General features: G+C 53.0%; 2 protein-coding genes and 1 long non-coding RNA gene across 7 annotated transcripts in view; 1 reads left to right on the top strand and 2 right to left on the bottom strand.

The window, feature by feature from the left end:
* Positions 1–2,850: 2,850 nt before the first annotated feature.
* Positions 2,851–9,735, bottom strand: LOC142022665 (uncharacterized). The gene is made up of 3 exons (XM_075012745.1): positions 9,648–9,735; positions 6,935–7,913; positions 2,851–3,874 (listed from the first exon to the last, which is right to left on the bottom strand). Exons 2-3 carry the CDS (start codon positions 7,905–7,907, stop codon positions 3,666–3,668), a joined length of 1,182 nt encoding a protein of 393 aa, XP_074868846.1. The 5' UTR covers positions 7,908–7,913; positions 9,648–9,735; the 3' UTR covers positions 2,851–3,665.
* Positions 9,736–10,139: 404 nt separating this feature from the next.
* LOC142022625 (uncharacterized) overlaps positions 10,140–21,541 on the top strand; it is a 43,433-nt gene continuing 32,031 nt past the window's right edge. For 2 of the 3 annotated variants that reach the window (XR_012648005.1, XR_012648004.1), the window contains exons 1-3: positions 10,140–10,410; positions 14,419–14,580; positions 15,629–15,859. This is a non-coding gene — a long non-coding RNA (uncharacterized LOC142022625). The remainder of the gene's footprint in view (positions 10,411–14,418; positions 14,581–15,628; positions 15,860–21,541) is intronic. The other variant, XR_012648006.1, reaches the window with a different exon arrangement.
* LOC142022624 (tRNA (32-2'-O)-methyltransferase regulator THADA-like) overlaps positions 12,578–21,541 on the bottom strand; it is a 43,899-nt gene continuing 34,935 nt past the window's right edge. Inside the window, exons 26-31 of one of the 3 annotated variants that reach the window (XM_075012670.1) lie at positions 21,269–21,475; positions 20,714–20,952; positions 19,595–19,777; positions 15,615–15,881; positions 14,014–14,219; positions 12,578–12,982 (exon numbers count right to left, since the gene is read on the bottom strand). In XM_075012670.1, the coding sequence (XP_074868771.1) occupies positions 12,711–12,982; positions 14,014–14,219; positions 15,615–15,881; positions 19,595–19,777; positions 20,714–20,952; positions 21,269–21,475 (1,374 nt within the window). In that variant the 3' untranslated portion in view covers positions 12,578–12,710. The remainder of the gene's footprint in view (positions 12,983–14,013; positions 14,220–15,614; positions 15,882–19,594; positions 19,778–20,713; positions 20,953–21,268; positions 21,476–21,541) is intronic. The other 2 variants (XR_012648003.1, XM_075012671.1) reach the window with 2 other exon arrangements.

Below are 21,541 nucleotides of genomic sequence, written 5' to 3'. Positions count from 1 at the left end.
CACTGAAGCTGCTGCCGCTGTCTCCTCTGGGGCCATCAAAGCCCCTGCAGTGCTCAGCTTGGCTTTGGCAGCAGTGGCAATCCTGGACGGGTGGCTGTGATGGCCCTGGCAGTGGCTGCGGTTGTGGCTTTGACTGTGGCCGTTAGGCTGTAGTGCTGTGATGCTACAGCTGACAATGGGGCTGTTACAGCTGCTGCTGCCAGCTCTGCCGCAGTCACCACTCAGGCTGCCACTAGGGGCCACAGCAATCGCCTCTGGGGCCGCTGCAGGTGCAATAACCATCGGGGCTGCCATGGCTGCTGCCGGCCCTGCGGTGATGGCAACCACTGCTGTCAGGGCTGTCATGCCCACCACTCGGGCTGCCACTGGGGCCACCACCAGGGCCATGAAAGCCACTGCAGTGCTCAATTCAGCCTGGGTGGCCACAGAGGCAGTGGTTGCCACAGCGGCAGTGGTTGCCACAGCGACAGCTGTGTTAGCAGCCCTAGCAGCCACCACCAGGGCTGCCAAAGCTGCTGCTGGGGCCGCCCCCAAGGCCATCAATTTGGCTCAACTTGGCCTCAGCAGCAGTAGCCCCAACGGACCTGGCAGTGGCTGCGGCTGCCCCGGTGGCAGCGTCAGTGTCCCCAGTGGCGGGTGTGGTGGCTCTGGTGGCCCTGTGCCCTGGGGGCTGTGGTGGATCCAGAGGCGACGGCTGCAGCAGAACCAACGGTGGCTGCGGCGTCCCCAGTGGGTCTGCCGCAACTGCCACCGCCAGCTCCACCAGAGCCACCACAACCACTGCTGGGGCCACGGAAACCGCCACCAGGGCCGCCACTGGGTCTGCTGCTGCCACTGCCGAGGCCAAGGTGAGCACTGCCTTGAGCTCAGGGCCCCCATATTTATAGCTGGGCCGGGTGATGTCACAATGACCGCAGAATTGCCCTGGCACCAAGGTGCTATTTCCTAATATGGCAACAAATTGGGTGTGGCTCCCTGCTGGGTCTGCCCAAGGGTTTGTGACTGATCTTGCCCTCTGCAGCCCAGAGATTAGGTAAAAGCCCAAAGATTAGGGTGACCTGACTGATTTTTTCTTTAGCTCAAGTGGCAGAGGCCTGGTTTTGGGGAGCGGGGACTCATGCTCCTGAGAGGTCGGCAGGAGCTGCAGACAACGCCTGGCTTCTGTTGTGCCGATCTGCATTCAGCCCCGGATTCGGTAATAGTCATTCATGACATCTGGGACAAAACGTAGCAGTGGAGCTGTCTGCAAGGGGAGGTTAAGGATCAGGAGAGCTGGGATCCCACTGTAATCATGTTCCAGGTTTTCTCTGAGGTGCCAGTCACTGTCCCAGTGATAGCATGGCAATAGCATAGGATGCATAACTGAAGGGGAGCTAGATAATTAATTTGGGATATGGGGGTGCACTGAGTGCAGAGGTAAGTTGATTTTGATCCATCGGAAGGAGAAGGGAAGGTTGTGGCCGAACTGATGAATCTTAATTACATAGATTACACTACCGCTGGTGCAGGGCTTGTCTATTCCCCTCGCAGTGACTCTTTGAAATGCTGTTTCCTGGCTCGAACAGGCTGGCAGGGAGCTCCCCTCCCCCTGCTGTGGCAAGGAGGGAGGGAGGCGGGAGGCCCCAGTGAGCAAATAGTGGGTGTGTTGTGGATCTGTCTCATTGAAGTGGGCCATGTTACTGAAAAACACCCGTGTACCCCCGAGGGAGACAGCCAGTCTGTTTGCTTGTTCATGCTTGTCCCCCCCACATCTCAAGATAAAACTACTGAGCTGCAAGCTGTTGGGTGTCACCCTTTCTGGCTATCAGACCACACATCAGCTTTTTAAACATCCTTTCCATGTCACAGCACGACGTGCAGTCACCTGACCTGGCCCACACCAGACAATGCGCCGGTTTGTCTTTCTGAAGAGCTCAGATTTATTTGCCTTGGCCCCCAGAGAACAGCTGCTCATGGGAGAAAGAGCAGAACTTGCTAAAAACCTCGACTGTTACAGGGGACGCCGGGCTTCCAAATGTCCGGGGAGCGGAACGCAGCCGAAGTGGATGGAACCTTATGCATTGAAAGTACATTGCATCAGAGCAACCCCCGCAACAGTCCACCCTATCTCCTCTCCCAGAGTGGAAGAGGCTGGCTGCACTGCTCCTCCAGGTCTCAACTCAGGCAGCCTTTGGAATGAGTCAGCTGGGAATGGTTCTCTGTCATGGGAGGAATTCCCCAGGAGATTTGTTTCCCCCCCATGCAAGGATCTGCACCAAGGGGAGGGCTGGAGATAAGACGGTCATGCAGGAAGATGATGCTCGCAGATGACTGGTGCAATGACCTTTCGCTTGTCAATGCCTCAGTTCTGGGCTGAGGAGAGGTCTTCTCTGATAAATCTAATCTCTCTGACCTCATCCTCGGCGGGCTTTAGCTTACATCACAAAGCCACCACATGCTTTGGGACTAGCAGAAGTGATGGACCTGTATTGTCCTGGCAAGGCTGATCCAGGCCACCGTGGAAATTCTTTGTCAGAGTCATGTGGGAAGCTTGTCATGTCTGCTTGAGTCCTGTCTGGCTGTAGCCAGCATCAATAGCAAGGGACTTTCCCAAGCACTAGAATTAACTCCAGGAAAGTGGTGTACGAACAAGGCCATTCCTGAACTGTGGAACAGCAGAGCAAGTGGCTAGGAGTAAGTGAACCCCCTAAGGTACTTGGGAGAAATTTAGCCTACCCAGCATGCGACAGACAATGCTCAGAAGGGCACATCAAAGCAAGCAGAGCCCTTTGTGCGCTCGGGTTCACGTTGCCTCTGACAAGGAGAGAAAAGAGTAGAAAACCAGGCAGTGCCAGCAGTGAATGAGTCTGGCTGCACTCGTGTGTTTATTTTAACTTAATACTTAATCATTAAAGGCCAAACCCCAAGTTCTTACTTGGGGAGAACTCCTGCTCTCTTCACCAGGAGCTTGTCCTGAGAAAGACCCTTTGGCTGTGCCCCATAGCTCCTTGCCCCACAGTACAGGACGGTATACTGGCATGAAAAGGGAGGGGTTGCTATGAGGCTTTGCTACTTAGGAAGTTTGAATCAACATGGGAGAAAAGATTATACTGGTTTAAAAATCCTGGTCTTGGATCGGTGGCTGCAAGGGGAAGGAACCGCAGGGCTGGAAGCAATGGTGCTGCTACTGTCGTCTTCTCTGCAATGGGTGATACAGCGGGTGAAGCCTGTGAAGTGGAATGATGAGCTCTGCAGCTGTTCCATACACAGATGAAGCCTCTGGACTGTTCTGGTATCCTGCTAAGGGGGTGCTGCCCTGCACAGACCCCCACGGTTCTTGCCTTGGTGCTGTGGGTCTCCCATAGCTGTGTGAGTTTTGCGCTACGCCACCGAATCTGCAACAGATGCCATCCACCCCCAGATGTCCTGGGTGCAGCTCTCATGGGAGGTTAACAGCATCAGGGGAGAGATTTCTCTGGTCCTTTCTGTGCAGGAAACAGAGCTTCTACCCCATTCACATCTGTGTGGTTCAGCACCAGCTCACCTCTCTACTGCACATTCAGAGGAGCAAGAAATTCCTTCTTCACTCAAGCAAATCAACTCCAGGGTTCTTGGAGATGAGCAGGTCTGAACTGGGTTCTGAGCAAAACTGACTGTAGAGGTGCAGATCATTCCCTGGCAGAGGGTCACGTGTCCAGCTCTCTGCGCAGCTTGACAATTTCCAGTAAGAGTTTCTCTTTCTCCAGTAGGATCTTTTCCTTCTGCAGCTGCAAGGTCTCTTTCTGTAGCTCCAGGATCTCGGTGTGCAGCCGGCTGTGTGTCTCCCAAAGCTCCTTGGCTGGCCCGACACAACCCCTCTGGCTGGGCAGCGAATCTTCCGTCACCGACGTGCTTGCTGGGCAAACCAAACAGCAACCCCCAACATGATTAAAACAAACAGTCGAGAGACTACAGCAATGCAAGGCTCATCCCAGAAGCCAGCCCCGATGGGCAGTGTCCCACCCCCCACAAACAGCAGGATGCAGCCTCTGCCAAGGGAGGCTCACATGCCAATTCTGCTAGGACCAGTGGCTGAACACTGCTCTGTCCTGCATCTAGGACAGCTCTTCCAGGCTCCAGGAAGCAGCTCTGTGGAGATGCCCTTTCTCATTCAACACGTCTCTCTACTGGACTTCTCTCACCCTTCCCTGGTTACCTTTGGCCTCTTTCCCTCCTCCCTGCTTGCTACGTATTCCCCTCATTCCACACATGCAATTTAAACACGAGACACTGTGGTAGCTCTGACTTCCCGATGAGCCTCAAAGAGTGGTGACCGTCTCTGGGGGGGGGGCGCGAGGGCCGAGGCAAACTCCCCGGATCCCACCCCACCTCCACTCTACCCCTTCCCTAAGCTCCAGCTCTTCCTGCCCCTCCTCCGCCCCTAATGCAGCACTTCCCTGAGAATTACTGGGGGGTGCCTGGTGTGGGGCAGCAGAAAGGGCTGGAACCTGCCATGCTCACCATGGGAGGTGGGAGCTGCAGGAAACAGACCATCCCAGCAGCCTGCTCTGCCCCTCTGCCATCTCCTAGCTGGCTTTGCTCCACTCCCCCGAGATGCACCCCTTGGGGGAAGCAGACTGGATCAGGACCAAGGCGCTCCAGTTCCTGGCGCCCCTGCAAAATGATGGGATCCAACTGGGAGGTGGCGGTGGAGTGGAGCAGATTGCTGGGGTCACTGCGCTTCCCACAGTTCCTGTTGATGCACTCAGGGTCAGGCCAAACCCTGCTGCCACCCCATACCAGGCCCCCTGTGGCTGCCACAGGGCTCCCCAAAGTATGGGATCGGGGTGGCTGCTCCAAACCAGCCTGCAGACAGGACGGTTTTGGTACAAACAAGCTGCTAAAGCTGTACCAGCACCTTACAACTAATGTCACTAAGTGCTGCCCATGGGACAGCCTCCCATGCAACCCCAGGGAGACAAACAGCATGCAGAGTTGCCATGGGCTTGTGTGCTCGGGGGCAACCCTGAGGCAAGAGCAGAGAAAGGTTCTTTCAAGCTGCCCAAAACGTGAAAGGTTGGGTCAGGTCTGTCTTAATGGCAATGGGAGATCTGCAGCTGCCCTCCCCGAGTGGGGGAAACCCCCTTCAGGAGCAGTCTCTTCTGTCAGGTTTAACTGTGGTACCATGGACAACAGGAGGGGTTGTGAACACTGGCTGGGGCAAGCCACTGCCCACTGGTGCCGAAGTTCCAAGCAGCCCGTTTGGCTGGTCTCTGGGAGCTAAGGGAAGCGAGTGATATTGGAACACCCGGGCCAAATGGGCTCTGGCAACAGGAAGGCGCACAAACATGTTGACAGCAGAGCGATGTGAAATGTTACTCACTGGAGAAATGAGCAGGAAGGCCGGGCAGATCTGCACCATGATTGTGTGTGTGTGTGTGAGAGATCAGGAACAGTTTAGAAACCGTTGAGCAATTTTAGAGCAGTTTAGCAGCCCCGGAAATGGACGCACTTCTCCCCTGCCTCAGATTGTACCTCCTCTCTCTGATAAGCTTCTCCCAAGCTTTCTGGGTTTGCCCTTTTCCAGCCAACCCACGTTCCCCTCTCTTGGTACAACTCTATGGAACTGAGATGGTTCTAAGGTGTCTAAAACTCGGGGCACTAGGATGGAAATAGTGTGGGTTACTTGACTACTACCACAGCTGGGACAGGGAGAACAGGGTGGTATTTCTGTAGAGGCAGCTTAAATAGAGTGAGCACATTGCCCTATGGGAAACTTGGCTCCAGGAATGGGGGCAGGGCTGCCGTCTCAGGTCAGGGCTCCTTGGTGATGGGGGCTGCTGCTCAAGGTTGAGGCACCAGGGATGGGGGCTCTGCAGCCTCCAATGGGGAAGTCACCAGGGATGAAGGGGTGTGGAGGATGGGGGTTCCAGAACCCCCTGGTGGTGGTGGTGGGGTGTTCCAAAGCCTCCCAGCGGACAGGGGCAGGGAATGAAGCCGGAGCGGCCTCCCTGAGGCGTGGGAGGCCAGGAGAACCGGGCAGCTGACCCGTGGAGGAGCTTCCTGAGAGGAGAAGCCACCACCCCAGGACATCGTGCACCAGGGAACAGGAGCCCTGTAAAATAGGGGACAATTTGCCTATTTTCTTCAAGAAGTCTTAAACCTGTGAGTGTGCTTAAATAAGGGACTGTCCCAGTAAAAATGGTCACCCTAATCTTAAATGGAGCAGTAAGAAAATGGCTCATGGACAGATGAGCTACAGCTACACCTGGAGGCACTGCTCACTGACTCAGAGTCACTCTCAGAGGAGACATGTTTGGCCCAAACCACTTGGCACTAGGCCATGAGGAAAGCAACTCTAGGGAATTCCGGGCAGCTGGAAATCTATTACACATGGTTATTTGAGAACAAGTCCTCTCCCGGCAAGAGTGGCCTGCTTAGGAAGGGGTGGTGCATATTAATGGAAGTCCATAACAGAGTGGCACAAGAAGCTCTGTCGCCCTGGTAAGACCAAGTACAAGTCCAGGCTCAGGTCATGCATGAAATTGGTGCCTCTTCCCACCTACCCTCTGGTCTGACTGGCACCCATAGAAATCCATACTCCTGACAGGAGCACGGCAGCGACTGGTCAGGGCTGAGATATTGGCAGAACTTACAGGGCTCCTGCTCAGAACAGACAAGCTGCTGTCTAGATCTGCACCACAAGCTGAGGGCTCCCCACCCTGATCTAGAGGATGGCTGGTCCTGCCATGAGTGCAGGAGATTGGATTTGCTGCCCTCTTGGGTCCCTTCCAGTTCTAGTGTTCTGTGATACGCTGGTGTAGCAGGAGAGAGGATTTGGCCCACTCCGCTAGGTTTCTGCCAGTGACTAATAGCCTTTGGCTTTCAGCCACGAACTAAAATACCGACTTCTGCTGGAAAGAAGAGGGAGGCACCTGGCACTACACGGCCTGGCTAGCAGGCCTGGCTGTCTCACCATTATCATCCATCGCTGTGTGGATGCCTTCCGAGCTGGGGCTCTCAGTCCTGCTGCTTTGTGTGACCGGGCTTGAGATGACCCCTAGGCAAGGCCATTCGAATACAGGGCTCAAAGGGCACTTAATCTTATAGGCCAGTGAAAAGTCTGGGGAGCAGTTCAGAGGCACCGGAGTCCTGGCAGGATGCGGCACCTCAGGTCCATGGCTCGGTGGAGAGGTAGTCCTGTGAACTGGCTCAGGGTGTCTGTCAGCTATAGGCGTGTAGGTGAGAGCTGGATCCTTACAGGAGCCCAGCAGTCTCTTTTCCAGACACTCCTGAGATCCAGCCAAGCATAAATCCTCTTTGCATTCAGACTCCTGGCTGGGAAGTAGGTCCCCTGGTGCACGGATGAAGCTGTCTCCTGGAGCCTCAGTCCCTGGGGCTAGTTCTTGCTCTGTGTCCAACAGGACCTCCGTTTTGCAGAGCAGTTCGTTCCTCTGGCTCCGCTGAAGTCCATCCTTCTGGCTGTGGAGGAATAAATCGGACGGAGACTCCGGGGTCCTCTCAGCAGCACAGATTGGCACTGTGGTTCCAGCTGGGCTGCTGGGCGGTTTTGTTCTGAAAGCTGGACCCGGCAGCAAGGGCTCTGCCAGCTCCGGCCCTGTCTTATTCAAGAGAGCAAAGATGTTGTGGAAAAGCCTCTCCTGGGGCCGCTGCCTCAGCAAGGGGTGTTTGACTGTGGTCAGCTCCTTGCGGGCATCTATGACCATGTTATGCCATTTCTTGCGGATCTCGTCAGGCGTGCGTTGCACCAGGGGGCTGAGGGAGTTGACGGCAGCTGTGATCTCTTCCCATGCTCGCTGACGGTCCATCGTATTCTTGTAGCGCCCGCTCTTGGGGATGAGGATGTCCTTGCGGAGGCTGAATTCCTCAAGGATGAGGAACTTCTCCTCTTCGGAAAATTTGAGCCGTTTTGGCTTGGCTGTGGACATGTTGCCCTGTAATTCAATTAATCACCATTAGGGCAATATTTACCACAAGATCCCACTTAACTGTACTCAGTGGACATCTTCCCAGATACTCAGAAAACTCTACGTGCCTGAGGCTCCTAGTGTGCCAGGTGGGGAGAAGAGGGTGTTGTCCAAGGTGGCTCATGACTACAGCCCTACCAAATTCGCATCTGTGAAAAATGCATATAGACCATGAATTCCGGTCTGTTCTGAGCTTTTACGCTGCATAATAGGGTTCTATAGGGTAAAGGTATTAAAAAAAAAAAGTACACAGCGCTTCTCAAACTGGGGGGTCTTGACCCAACGGACTATTATCGGGAGGGTCACAGTCTTGTTGCTCTTACTTCGGGGCTGCCTTCAGAGCTGGTGCCCAGCCAGCTGCCCAGCTCTGAATGCGGTGCTGTCACTAGAAGCAGCACAAAAGTAAAGATGGCAACACTGACCCCCCCCACAGCCCTGTAAATCCTGCTTTTGGAACAGGTCCCCCAGTCTGAGAAACAAAGACTTAATGGCTCCACATGTGTATATTTTTCCCTTTTACAATACATATTCCTGTTTTATTACAATGCCATGAAATTTAAGATTTAAATATCTGCAGTGCTGATATTCAAAATGCTACGACTCTGAAATCTACCAAAATGGACCATGAATTTGGTAGGGCTATATCACAACTCCATCCTAACTGTTCTGTTTTGCAAATGTACCTTAATTCTGACTTGCAGTTATTGCAATATTCCAAGTCTGGGGTTTCTGGGAGCAATCAAGTGGTTGAGAATTATGTCTCAACCTGAAATATTCATAGGAGCCTCTGCAGGTCTAAGTTCAGGTGATTTAAGCACATAAATAAACGTGCCTCATTATTAGACAACCAGCAGACAGGCCTTACCCACAGATTCCCACTGGGTGCCTCAAAATAAGGGATGGTTGAACTTTGCCTGATCAAGAGCCACACTGAAAAACTGCCACAACATGTGGGGTGTCACCTAAACTGCACACAACTCAGCTGGCCGCAACCTCGCTGGCTTTTAATGCTAAAGTGAAGCCTGGAGGAGTATAGGTCCCAGCCTGCAAGTCTGTGGCTTGAGCCAGAGAGGCCCAGAAAGAAACTGCCTCGAGGAGCACAAAATCCTTCCTAGTGGTAGAGCTGCAGGTTCAACCCTCCTTGTCCAGCACCCGTGGGACCTGAGTGGTCATGGATGAGGGATTTTGCCAGACCATGGGTGGTCAATTCTGCCCCTGCTCCTGGGCTCCCCTCCGTGCTGTCGCTGCAGCTTCCCAACCTCCTCTCCCCACCTTCCACAGCAGGCTTCCCAACTGCTTCCCAACTGCAGGCTTCTCAGCTGCTGGCTCTTGTGGCCCCAGCTGCTCCGGGCTACACCCTCCTGCCAGCCCCACTTACAGCTCTCATGGACCACGGCTTTGTGTGCAGCTTGGGCCACAACTTCCTGCCAGCCTCTGCACTGAGCCACCCTGAACCTGGGCTGCCAGGTTACTAGCCTAGGCCACTGCTTCCTGGTGCTGCTACTCCTGGCCTGGAGTCCCTGGCCGCTACTAGCCCCTCCTTGCAGCCACTCCAGCTGTGACTGCCCTGCCCTGGGCTCGTGCCACTGGTCTGGCTGGTACCTTCTCCTCCCACCCGTGGCGCTCTCTGGTCCTGCAAGATCTGGGGTCCTGCGGGACGAGAGCCGGGCGGGTTCGCCTGCAGCCCTATTCAGCACCCACCCTACGGGCTCTCCGGGGCAGGCTGCTTTAGCCCACGCCTCAAAGGCCGGGAAACTGAGGCACAGGCCGGTGAAGCCACGGGTCTGTCCTGGAGGAGCCGAGGATGAGCACCCAGGGCGGGTGTCCTCCACCCCCCGTTCTCCACGCGCGGTGCAGCCGGCTGGGCTGGAGAGGGGGCCGCCCGCAGGGGGCCCCGGCCGGCCCCAGCTTTGCAGCGAAGGCGCTGCTCGGAGGCGGCCCCACGGCTGCACCCCCGCTCCGGCCGCCAGCGCAGGCTCCCTGGGGCGGGGGCCAGACCGCACCCCTGGGCCGGTTAGCGCGGGGCCCCCCCGCCCCGCGGGGTGAGTTCCGCCGGCTGCCGCCGGGGGGCGCTGCCCGCGGGGGCCCGGCGGCGGGCGCCACTTACCTGCCTGCGGCGCGCGCCGGAAGCGGGAGGCGGCGGCGGCAGGAAGCGGGGTGGCGCCACGTACCCGGGGCCGCCGTGGCCACGCCCCCCCGCCGGCCCGGCCCGGCCGCTTCGTCTCCCGCGCCCGCCTCGGGGGGCTCCGGGATTATCCCCCTCCCCATATCCTAGCGCCGCTCGCCGGTGCCACCCCTCCCGGACCGGACGCCGCTGTTGGCGGCCGGGCTCGCCGGGAGGCGACAGGCGCTTGGCCGGCGGAGCCTGGCGCAGTGCGGGGCCGCGGGGGGCTGAGCCCGCCGGAGCCGGGCACGAGGCACGTCTGCGGCCGCCCCAGGAGCGAGCCTCGGCGGTGGGCGCCAGGTGGGGCAAACCCCGCACCAGCGGGAGCTGCCGCCCCCCGGGGGCCTGGACCGTCTTTGCGGGGACACGAGGCCTCGTACGCAGCAGCCCCCTCGGTTCACACCGAGGTTGCGTCCTGGGCAGCTGGGGGGAAGCGGGGAGAGGGCAGCCACACGGCCCCCGGCTGCAGGGGCGCACGGCTGCTGGGCCCCGGTTCCTGAGAAACCGCACTGCAAGCAGCTGGGTGCCCGGTGCGGTGCACAGACCCCTGCCTGCAGCTGGGAGAACCGCACTGCAAGCAGCTGGGTGCCCGGTGGGGTGCACAGACCCCTGCCTGCAGCTGGGAGAACCGCACTGCAAGCAGCTGGGTGCCCGGTGGGGCCGCAGTTGCGTTAATCTGAGACGTGCGCAACTTGATTCCCATGCTCAAAACTTTTCTGTTAGTCTGTAAGGTGCCGCTGGACCCTTCGTTGCTGTTACACATACCTCAGGGGTTTACTGTAGACAGTTACTGGAGTTGGGATGCCAAGTGATAGGGTTACCAAGGGACTGGAGGCGCTGAGCACAGCAACTCCTCCTGGAGGCCTCTGTCTTCATTCTCCTCGGCACTGGCCAGACACTCAAATAGAACCTTCCTCATCTATCAGACTTCAGAAAGGCTATTCCCAAACGGTTTTGAGACTCACTTTTCTGCCACAGCCTTTACTTTGTTTCTGCTAAAGTGCTGTAAGACTGATTAGCACATCTAAGGAAGATGTAGATGTTTCACTGAAATACGGATGATAGACAAGAAGGCTAGGTCCACGCTACAGAGACCTTTCAAAAGCAGCTCTTCCGGAAGATCTCTTTCGAATGAGCACACCCACACACAAAAAAGCGGCTCAAAAGAGCTTTCGAAAGAGCGTCCCCACAGCCCCCATTCTTTCGAAAGAATGGGCCAGGGATCAAAAACTCAGGTGCCATGAAGACTGCTCTTTCACAAAAAGGGCCGTGGAGAGCGTCTGCATCTTTCGAAAGCAGGTGTTCTTCCTGAAGCGGGAATGGATGACCGATTTTGAAAGAAGAGCTGCATTCTTTCGATTTACTTTTGAAAGAACGCTTTGTGCGTGTAGACGTTCCATGGGATCTTTCGAAAGAACCCCTTCTTTCAAAAAATCTCTCAAAAGAACTTGCTCGTGTAGATGCAGCCGAAGACTGAGTCAGCTTGAGACTCATTCACGTTAGTTCCCTCAGAGAGGGAGCTGAGGAAAGTTGTGGGAGCCCCATCTTTGTCTATGTGATCTGTGCGCCTGTGTTTACTCCCCACCCTGTCACTGGCTCATACTTGATTAAGCTGGAGAGTGAAGTGTGAAGGGTTTCCTCAGTACTCAGAACAGTAACACTGGGACAGAGGCTGTATCAGTGTGACGTGCTCAGCAGAGACAAGATGAAGACTATTGGTACAGGCATGTTGTTACATCAGCAGTTGAACTAGAGGTGAACAGTCAGGATTAAATCAATGAAACAGCAGCTCAGCTTTGAGACTAGCATTTGCAGAACCAGATGGCATCTGTTAACTGATTAAAACACTTTTCAAATGGAAAATATAGACACCCTGTGCATTTTGTAACGCTGAGTAATAGCAATACCCAGTTAGGACTCTTTATTTGTGCTAAAATCCCAGGGGGGCACAATTTATTCAGCCAACAGCAAGTATATTGGCTCCTTATAACAGGAGCCACAAATGTGGATACAAAACTGAGAAAAGGTCAGCAGAGCAGGGGGATCAGTGTGTCCTTTGAGATGTGTTCTTTCTGGTCATTTGGGGAGCAGCTTGGCCAGCTCTCCTTATTACAGTAACACTTTCTTGACCTGAGAGTTATTAGGCATATCAAGGAACCCCTGCGTTTCATGTGGAGAGGATTAGAAACGTGGGCTAAGAGCATCATTGCTGGTATTTTAGGTTGTCACTGACCTCATTTGTAAAGTTACCTTCTGAATGCAGAAGCAGAAGCTGTCACCTGGCTTGATCCAGAGAACGCGGGGTTACTAAAAGAAGTCTGAAGCACCAGAATAACCTGTAGGGGAGAGGGGCGTGGATCTCAGAGGGCAGGCCAGTGTTCCAGTTCCTGATCTTGCTTTCCTGGCTGGGGAATGGGGAGCAACAGAGTTGCATCACCAACACCCTGACAGTTTTGGATGGCTGCCAGCAGGGAAGGTGAGTTCAGATCCAGCAGCATCTCAGAAGAGAGAGCACAAGCAAAGTGTTAAGCAGCATTCTTTGCCCCTTGGTTAACAGCTCGTGGGAACTCAGTACAACACAGTTCTGCCACCCCAGAGGATCAGACGGCTCTTACTGAGGACCTTGTAACTGCCACTGCATAGTCTAAACTGAAGGTGGAGGCCATTCCTTGCTGGGCCAGCAGTTCCTGTACCAGAACAAGCTCACTTCTCAGCTCCTGGGAAGTGTAGTGGATCTCAGTGGCACTGACGTGAGTCTCTTCCAGGATATCCAGAGCATGGACCAGAAGCGTAGCCTTCACCAGCAGCGCTGTGACAGCAGCATGCACCTTAGCACACCCCAGAGCTTTCATGTGCAAAGGTGCAATGGCATCTAAAACAAAGGAAGCAGGGAAAAAAGGTATTAATAGGGTCAGGGTGGGCACAGGAAATCAGTGGCTAGTAATTTATAGAGCGAGATGAAGAGGCAAATTATTCACATTTTCTCAGTCTCATCTTCTCCTCAAGCCAAATTCCTCTGTCAGAAAGAACGCAGATAAAGCACAGCAGTGCAGTAGCAGGAGTTGACTTATCACTGAAAAACCAATGCCACCCTCGATGATGCCGTCACATACCCTCCCAGAAGTGACATGAAGGTGCAGAGCCAAGAATACACACGGGGGACTGCTGGCTTTTTTCGGTCTGGCACAGAACAAGAACAGCTGACTTGGCCTGTCAACACATGGCCTAGACGCTGGCTGATGTTTATGACAGCACTAATTTCTCTGTTATTTAGTTTGCTTCACTTCTCATTCTCTGCTGTCACCTCTAAGCACTATGCACGGTAGGCTAGTGAGGGAGCTGGTTATACAGTGTGGCAAATTTGGCCAAGAAACAAAACAACTTGCAATCCTGTACAAATCCTGCCGTGGAACAATTACAGGACGTAGTGGATGTTCCCTGGCTTTTCCTTTTGAGCTCTTCATTTTGCTCGTCCCACTCTTGGTGCTATTTGAAGGGAGGCTGCTTTGTAGTGGGAAATGTGGCAGGTTTCTCTGCATGTGGATTGTGGGCTACAGCGCTGGTGAATAGTATAAGTCTGACTGAGGACAAAATGGAGAAAGGGTAAAGTATACAACGAAGTCACCTAAACCCCAAGTTTAACGTACCTTTGAAGTGGCATATGGCAGGGGCAAATAGGCTCCTGTTCTTCTTTCATGTTAGTTTATATAAATAACTATTCTAGCACCACATGGTTAAAGAGAGTGACAGTTTGTGTAGGTCCTACCTATAAACAAATCTGTGCTCTATGAACACGGGTCCTGTATGCCACCAGCTTTGCTTTGGTTTGAAGGCCGACGCTGTGGGTTAGCTGTCTGCCCATTGTGGGAAGGGAGTAGATGTAAAGCCAATGCAGCCACCTACCTCGGCTCCACCAGTTTCTGCAGTGCTGTAGGCTGTGTAAGATGCCAGGCCCAGTGGCTTTCAGCCAGCGTTGAATGAACTCACAGGTCTGGGTGGAGGCACGTACTCTGTCCAGCAGCTGGAGGAGGAAGGGAAGCAGCAGTTGGGATAAGACAGCTGGCTCTGCAAAAACATTGGGTTCGTCCTCTTTATACAGGCTGGCAGCTCTGAAAGGGAAGGCAAGTCAAACCATCAACCCCACGTTTGGTGTAGTTTTCTGATCTGCTCCTCTGACCACCCCTGCCCTCTCTGGGCGATTTCACAATACGTTCCAGCTGCCATGCCATGGTGAAAGGTGCCGTGTGAGCACCCAGGGCTCGCTGTATTGTGAGTAGAAAGGATTTCATGGTGGTTTTGTTTTTACAGGCTGAAAGGCCCAGCTCCCTTGGGATGCTGTCGTTTCTGGGGCCCAGTTTTACAACACTGTATCTTCATTATCTCCTTAATCCCCGACACTCCTCTTGCAAAGATTGACGTATCATCTCGACACGTGGAGAAGCAAAGAGCCGAGAGCTGTGATTTTCAAACGTGAGTAACTTACGCGAGGCACGTAAGTGGACTGTTTTTGAAAAGTGCAGAGCACAGGCAACCACCAATGAAGGCAAAGGGGAGCAATGGGTGCTCAGCACTTTAAAAAAAAACCAGGTCCCTTATTTAGGTACCTGAATAAAGAGTTGTGTGCTTAGGCTCAGGTCAGGATTTTCAAAGGGGTGGACTACATGCCCTGCCCAAGATCACACAATGAAACTATGGCAGAGATGGAAACAGAAATCAGCAGGGCCACCTTCCATTTTCCAGCCTCACTTGCATCCGGCCTGGACTTTTTTTATTTAAAAAGCCAAACGAAGAAACCCTGGGACTGACCATTTCTTTGCAGGGCCTAATTTTTCCATCTGTCCTTATAAAAAACCCTGTCTTCCCTGTTCCTGTTCTCCTGGAACACCTCACAGGAGCATTGACAAACCAAGCTGCGCTTGCTCCTTTCACACCTCCAAGAAGAAGGAGCATCTCCTCGCCCTTTGCTGGCATGCAGAACTCACAGCTGGTCTCTCTGAGCTGGCCCTTTATAAGGTGCTCACTTGGGCTCTCTCCTGAGAGGCAACCGAATTCTCCTGATTTCTGAAGCAGGTGTCCCAGTCCTAGTCAGCACTGCGGCTGCTTTGCAGGACACTGCCAACATAACCAGCCATGGCGGGATTGCTCCAGGGTACTGAGATACTCCTGTGGCATGAAACAGCCATGGAGGTTCTGAAGCCATTTCCAGAGTTTGCAGCTGCTGCTGGGAGCACATGGCCAGGATACAATTGTGAATGGACAGAGCTTCCTATGCTACAGCAGCCCCCAGCTCCTCTCTCAGCCCTGGGGGCTTTTGCCAGACAGTGTAAGTTAGACCACTACTCTAACAAACAGTAGGATATTGGGCCAGTGCAAAGGTGCTTCAAAGCAAGCTCTGTTTCCTCTCTGGACCTGCCATGTGCCCTCCTTGGCCACAGCTAAAGATGGGCACTTTTGGGGGGGGGTGTACGTCTCCTTAACACCCATTCAGAATCACAGCTGCTCACTTGTTGGCCTCCAGTTCTGCCAAGATGTTGCTGAGCTCCAGTGTGGGGAGGTGCCGTAGCAAAGAATCAAAGGTTTCCTGGCAGCCTGAGAACTTTTCCAGCAGGATGTGTAGAAGGCACTCCAGCCCTCGGTTGCCCTGGATGAAGACACAACTGTCTCGAGGCTGGGCTCCCGACCTGTGCTGGACAAGGCTGGCGAAGACAGAGGCTTCACGCCGCACCTCCTGGTCCTCATCTTGTAGCAGGTAAATACCCATATCCATCAGACTGAGTAGAAAAAGCAAGCAGATTTCATTTTAGTAGCATGTGGAGCTATTTAGAGCATTTCCAGGCTGTCTAAATACACGGCCCCGGGCATCCTACCCAGTGAGACTGTAGCTAACAGGAACCTTGTTAAACCCTGGGATGGTCACCATCGTTACCTGTTTCTGGTAGTGCTTCCACTGTGCCAGGTGTTACACACACAAAAGGCCCTGCCCTCAAGAACTCACCCTTTCATACAACAAAGCTCACTGTAATTGCCTGAATCATTTTTGTCCCCTTGCTTCAATGTAGGGATGTCAGCTACTCTCCGGTCGTATGGTATTAGCCCCAAAGAGACTGACTTATTAAAAGTCCTTGGCTAGGAGGAAAGCAGACTACATGAGCAGAGAGGCCAGGTGACAATTAGTCACAGCCGAATTCCTGTATAACACATTCATTCTTGTTCCTTTTGTAAAGCAACATACAATAGCCTAAAGTATCCCACAACCTCATCACAGTCAGCCAATCTCTCTTCACCAGGGCAAAGTCCTCATCCAACGTCGCTCTGAGAATTTTCACAAAGATTTTGTTGGGTGCAGTGTTTACAATTTGTTTACAAAAATACTGGCTGACAAGCCCTAAGGTCAACGGACACATTTCCAGTATTTTCATTTACGTTCCAACGACAGGTCTTTTGTTTCAATTTAAGCATTCCTATGTTGCACTTGCAACTGGAATACTGCGCAGCTGTGTTATCCTATGAGGGCCAGAAAGTGAAACAGATCAGTTCATCTTCATTGTCCAGGCTGAGTGAAAGGAAGCGAGTAAATAAGCAGAACTTGCAGTGAAAAGAAGCTTTCAGGTGATAGCAGCAGCAGCATCATAAGCAATGTCTTATTTTTAAGTGTTAAGTGTAACCTGGCACTGTCCCCTTTAATATTCTTCAGAGCAGTTTTCCTAGCACAAGTCTTCTATTAAAGGGACAAGTTATTAACCTTTTGCGCCGGAAACTTGGATTCCAGATGCTGTGGCAGTCCTAGAAATGTGTATTGACAAGGGCCATCAAGAACACCTGACTTTTGTGCCACCAAAGTATTTCTCAAATTCAAGTTGAATTAAACCTTGCCAGGACATTAAAAATACAAAGAGGTTTTTTTAGTTATGTAAACAAAAAGAGAATAAGGATGGATGACTTTGGGCTGCTGTGCAGTGTGGATAAGGAGGACATTAAAGATAGCCTAGGCATGGACCAGAAATGAAATGAATACTTTGCTTCGGTTTTCAGGAAGAATGATAATATAGAACATTGTGCATGAAAGGCCGTATTGCAGATGGAAGTGAGTGTCTACAAATGGAAATGACCACATCTGAGGGGGAAGAAAATCTTAGATCTTCATGTGCTCCAATAAGGGGGACCAGATAATTCACCCCAAAACACTGAAAGAACTGGCACATGCAACGAGGGGTCCTGTGGCACCTTACAGACTAACAGAAATGTAGGAGCATAAGCTTTCGTGGGCAAAGACCCACTTCATCAGATGCAGGTCTGTAGTGGGTCTTTGCCCATGAAAGCTTATGCTCCTACATTTCTGTTAGTCTATAAGGTGCCATAGGACCCCTCGTTGCTTTTGCAGATCCAGACTAACACAGCTACCCCTCTGATAACTGGCGCATGCAACAGTTAGTTCTGTAGCAATAAATCAGTCAATTTGGGGTGTTGCACGAATGGAAAGTGGCGAACATCCCTATATTTAAGCAAGGAGACAAAAATGATCCAGGCAATTACAGTGTTGATCTGACTTCAGCCACGTGAAATCCACGTGAAAGAAAGAGTAATTACATTTGTGATGATAAACCATAATGGGGATATAATGCAACATGGGTTTACTAAAAGTGGATAGACCTTGCCAGACTACCTGGTTTCCTCTGAGTGATTTTTTTTTTCCCATATGGGAACTGCAGTAGATTTAATAGTCTTGGACTTCAGTAAAGCCTGTGACACATGGGAAATAATTAGTGGAATTAGGGACGAGAGGGCAGAGTGATAAGGATAAGGGGAGAAGGCAATGGGTTGTACTAAAAGGTGAATTATTGGACTGGAGGGTGGTTACTAGTGGAGTTTTGCAAGGATCAGTCTTGGGATTAATCTTATTCAATATTTTTACAAGCGATTACTAGAGGCAGAGAGGCTGGCAGTGTTGGCACGAGAACAAATGGACATAAACCAGTCATGAACAACCTGAGGCTGGCAATTAGAAGGAAGTTTCTAACCGTCAGGGGGATGAGGTTCCGGAACAGCCTCCCCACAGGAGTTGTGGAGGCAAACAATGCGTTTGGAGAGAGAGCTGGACGCATTTTTTTAGTGTGATTGAATGAGGGTGCTGATAGGAGGCAGGACTCTGCAGGGTGGGAAGGCCGTGTCTGATGGATGTTGTGTGCTCATGCTCACTGTTTCAGCTGGCCACACACACGGGTCAGGCAGGCATTCTCCCCTCCAATGGATTCTGGTTTGTTTGTTCATTTTTTTTAATCTCCTTCCTCTCAGTGTCAGGGATGGCCAGAGCTGTCAGTGGGACATTGGACGGGGCAGGCCCAGGAACTGAGGTGGCATTGAGCCTTCTCTCCCTCTCAGGTGCTTGACTTGGTTGGTTCTTGCTCACACGCTTGGGGTCTTACTGATGGGTGAGGTTAGGAAATAATTTTCCCCCAGGTCAGATTGACAGAGCTTTGTCTTCCTCTGCACCAGGTGCGTGCAGGGTGTTTGCCAGGCTTACGTGGGTGCATTCATTTAATTATTTCCTGCTGTCATGTGGGCCTCTCAGGCACTGTTGCCCTTCCTATTCTCTGCCTTTGGCAAGTAATACTCTAGTCTCCTGAGGGCTGGAAGACTCTTAGTCTAATTACAGTTGCTGGGATCAGTGCGTGGGACGTGCTGGTGGCCTGAAACACAGGAGGTCTGCCAAGACCAGGCGTCTGCAACCAAAATAGCGAGAAGAGCCATTTTCTCAAATTCAGTTACAAAATCAGCACTCCAAGAGCCGCGGTGCGTGTAAATACGAGACAATCCCTAACACATAATGTCAATCCGCACGTTTTTCTGACCCCTGTTTTAAGAACATGCACAGCAATTTATACCAGTTCGAACGTTTGAGTTACTTTCACCCCCTGGACTGGAGAGCAAATGAGGACAAGGAAAACACTGCGCCTGGAGACAGGCTTTTAACCAGGGAAGCGCAATGTTCGCCTTCACCCTCCAGGCTGCCGTCCCCAGGCTCCACGGCCCCCCCCCCCGCATCTCCACGCTGAACCCGCCTCAGCCAACCAGCTCCTCCAGACACACATGCTCCTCCTCAGCCGTGGCCTCCACCCCTGCTTCTCCCCCAACCGCTGTCGCTGCCTCCTCACTGGGGCTCCGCAGCTCCAGCAGGGGCAGACTCGGCTGCCTGTTCTCGCAGCTCTCCTGCGGGCTTGGCACTTCTGCCGCCGGCCGTGCGGGCGGCTCCCTGCCCTGCTGCCACTGAAATAATGGAACTAAATTTAATTGGTTTGACGGCTGGATCCCTGCCGCCTGCCAGCTGCTAAACCAGTTATATTTAGTTCCATTATTTCAGCCGCTGCAGCGCCTGGAGCTGCAACTGACTCCTTAAAGAGCTGCATGCGGCTCCGGAGCTGCAGGTTGCCCACCCCTGGCCTAGATGATCTGGTGGTGCTGTCTGACTCCAGTGTCAGCTACGTACCGCACAGCCACCGACAGCCGGGATGGGCAGGAGGCGTCCAGGGCACTCTGAATGACATCAGCTCCTGCCAGCTTGAGAGACCTTGCGGCTGCCATTCTCAGCACCTCTGAAGAAGAAGATCTGCTGCATCTTTCCAGCATCAAGCACCACCGCTCAAGCAGGGGATAATCCCGGAGCTTGGAACTGTCAGAGGACAAGCGAAGCGCGTGAGAGCGAGGGCATGTCTAAGTCCGGTCATTCCTCTGGCTCCATCAGACATGGCCGCTCCGCAGACTGCCCCGACCCAGAACCCTCCCTTTTTGTGGCGCTTCCGTACCAATAAGCCAGACCCACATTACTGCACCAGACAAGCGAAGCTGCTGTAAATCCTTTGGTACATCTAGTGATGTCTCCTGCACAAACTGAATCGTAGTGCATGAAAGGAAAGGGTGGCAGTCTTCTCCGGAACCCTGTGCAAAAGCAGCTGCAGCTCTGGTGCTGTCCCTCCCACAGCAGTTACATCCTATGCCTCTCTGCCCGTTTCAGCTCACACTGGGGAGTCTCAAGAGGCCAGGCCTCGAGTTCAGATGCTACGCTGGCCACAAAAGGATAACCGCAGCTGCCAGTGTTTTAGGGTGACCCCTGCCCCTGGACTCCTTGAACACACAGCGTTGTTTGTGCTGCATCCCGCCTATTGGACAACTACCTACTGCGCAACACTTCCATCGCATACAGCCCTCAGTTAGCCAGCACCGTGCTGCCTTGTGTCACTGCAGGTGCGTAACAGCAGCTGTTCAGCTGCAAGCAATCTGTTCTCTGCAGTGTTTGTCTCCTCTCTTTCTCGGGGATGGGATAAATTGGTAGCAGACCTCTCCCATGCCGTATAGCGCTCGGATGCTGCACCAGTTAAACTGTGGCAGTGGATGGGCTAGTAAAATTCAGTGCAAGCCAAGTAAGAGCAAGAGAAAAAAAGAAGCCAGGACAGAAGCGCAAACCTGAATATATTATATCGGCAATGCCAGACGAGCCCCGGCCCACTGCTGCTCCTGCTGAAACCCAGGACAAAACTCCTATTGACTTCTATAGACCATCCGGTGGCTTCAGGAGATGGAAAATACAGGAGAATAAGAACCTACTTACCCCAGGACAAAGAACAGGCTAATCACACACAGAGCCTGGAAGAGGAGATCTGGGCCAGAAGACTCTGTTTCCACCAAAGACAGCAGGACATGCACACATGCTACTGCTGAACCCAAGAGTTTATGGGAAATAGCGTGGCTCAGGGATGAAGGATCGCTGCACAGATGCACCAAAGCTTCCAGGTATAACTTCAAGAACTCTTTGTCCTTCCGCTCTTGCAGCACTGACTGTAGGTTCTCCTGGTGCATAAAGGGAAAGTTCCCAGAGAAATAAGGAATCGTTGTCCCGCTCTGAAAAAATCCTTCCCCTTTCGGATTAGGAACAACTCTTCTGCAGCTGACTTGCAGCTATAGGGGTAGGGTGGATTCACGTTGTAGCCACTCACTTCTAGAGCCTTGGGTTCTCTCTCCCATTAGGGTGGGAAAGGCACAAGGCAGCCGTATGAAGTGAATGGCCTCAGCACAGTCATTTCTAGGAACACCTAACTAGCCAAGCTCATCAGAACGTGCATTTCTGAGTGTGGGGGTGTTAGGACTGAATAGAGCCTTGCCTTACCAGTAATATCAGCTGGAGTCTCTTCTCTAAGGCCTTGCTTCTTTTTCCCTCCCCTTCAATCACCCACGTCAGGATGGCTGATTGTATATCAACATCTGCCCCTTGGAGGAGCAAGCAAAGCGCATCAACGCTCTCAGCCCCAGCCGAGCTTGCTGCCTCATTGCAGAGGAAGCGGGTGATAACTCGATGGAACACAGCAGAACCCACCTGCAAGAGAACCAGAACAGCTGCTTATATGCTGCTCAGGGAAGGCTTTGCTTTCCAGACAGGGAC

The sequence above is a fragment of the Carettochelys insculpta genome, chromosome 18, assembly GCF_033958435.1.
Source record: "Carettochelys insculpta isolate YL-2023 chromosome 18, ASM3395843v1, whole genome shotgun sequence".
Taxonomy (NCBI): Eukaryota; Metazoa; Chordata; order Testudines; family Carettochelyidae; genus Carettochelys; species Carettochelys insculpta.
The sequence above is the reverse complement of the archived record's forward strand: the minus strand, read 5'-3'. Positions and strand labels throughout refer to the sequence as shown.

What these genes read in the sequence shown, in the direction of transcription:
- LOC142022665 (XM_075012745.1), bottom strand. Translation starts at nt 7,907, where the DNA reads ATGTCCACAGCCAAGCCAAAACGGCTCAAATTTTCCGAAGAGGAGAAG. An exon ending in CACAGCGATGGATGATAATG is followed by an intron (nt 3,875 to 6,934) that starts GTGAGACAGCCA and finishes TGGTTTGCCCAG; the next exon opens with CAAGCACGTCGGTGACGGAA.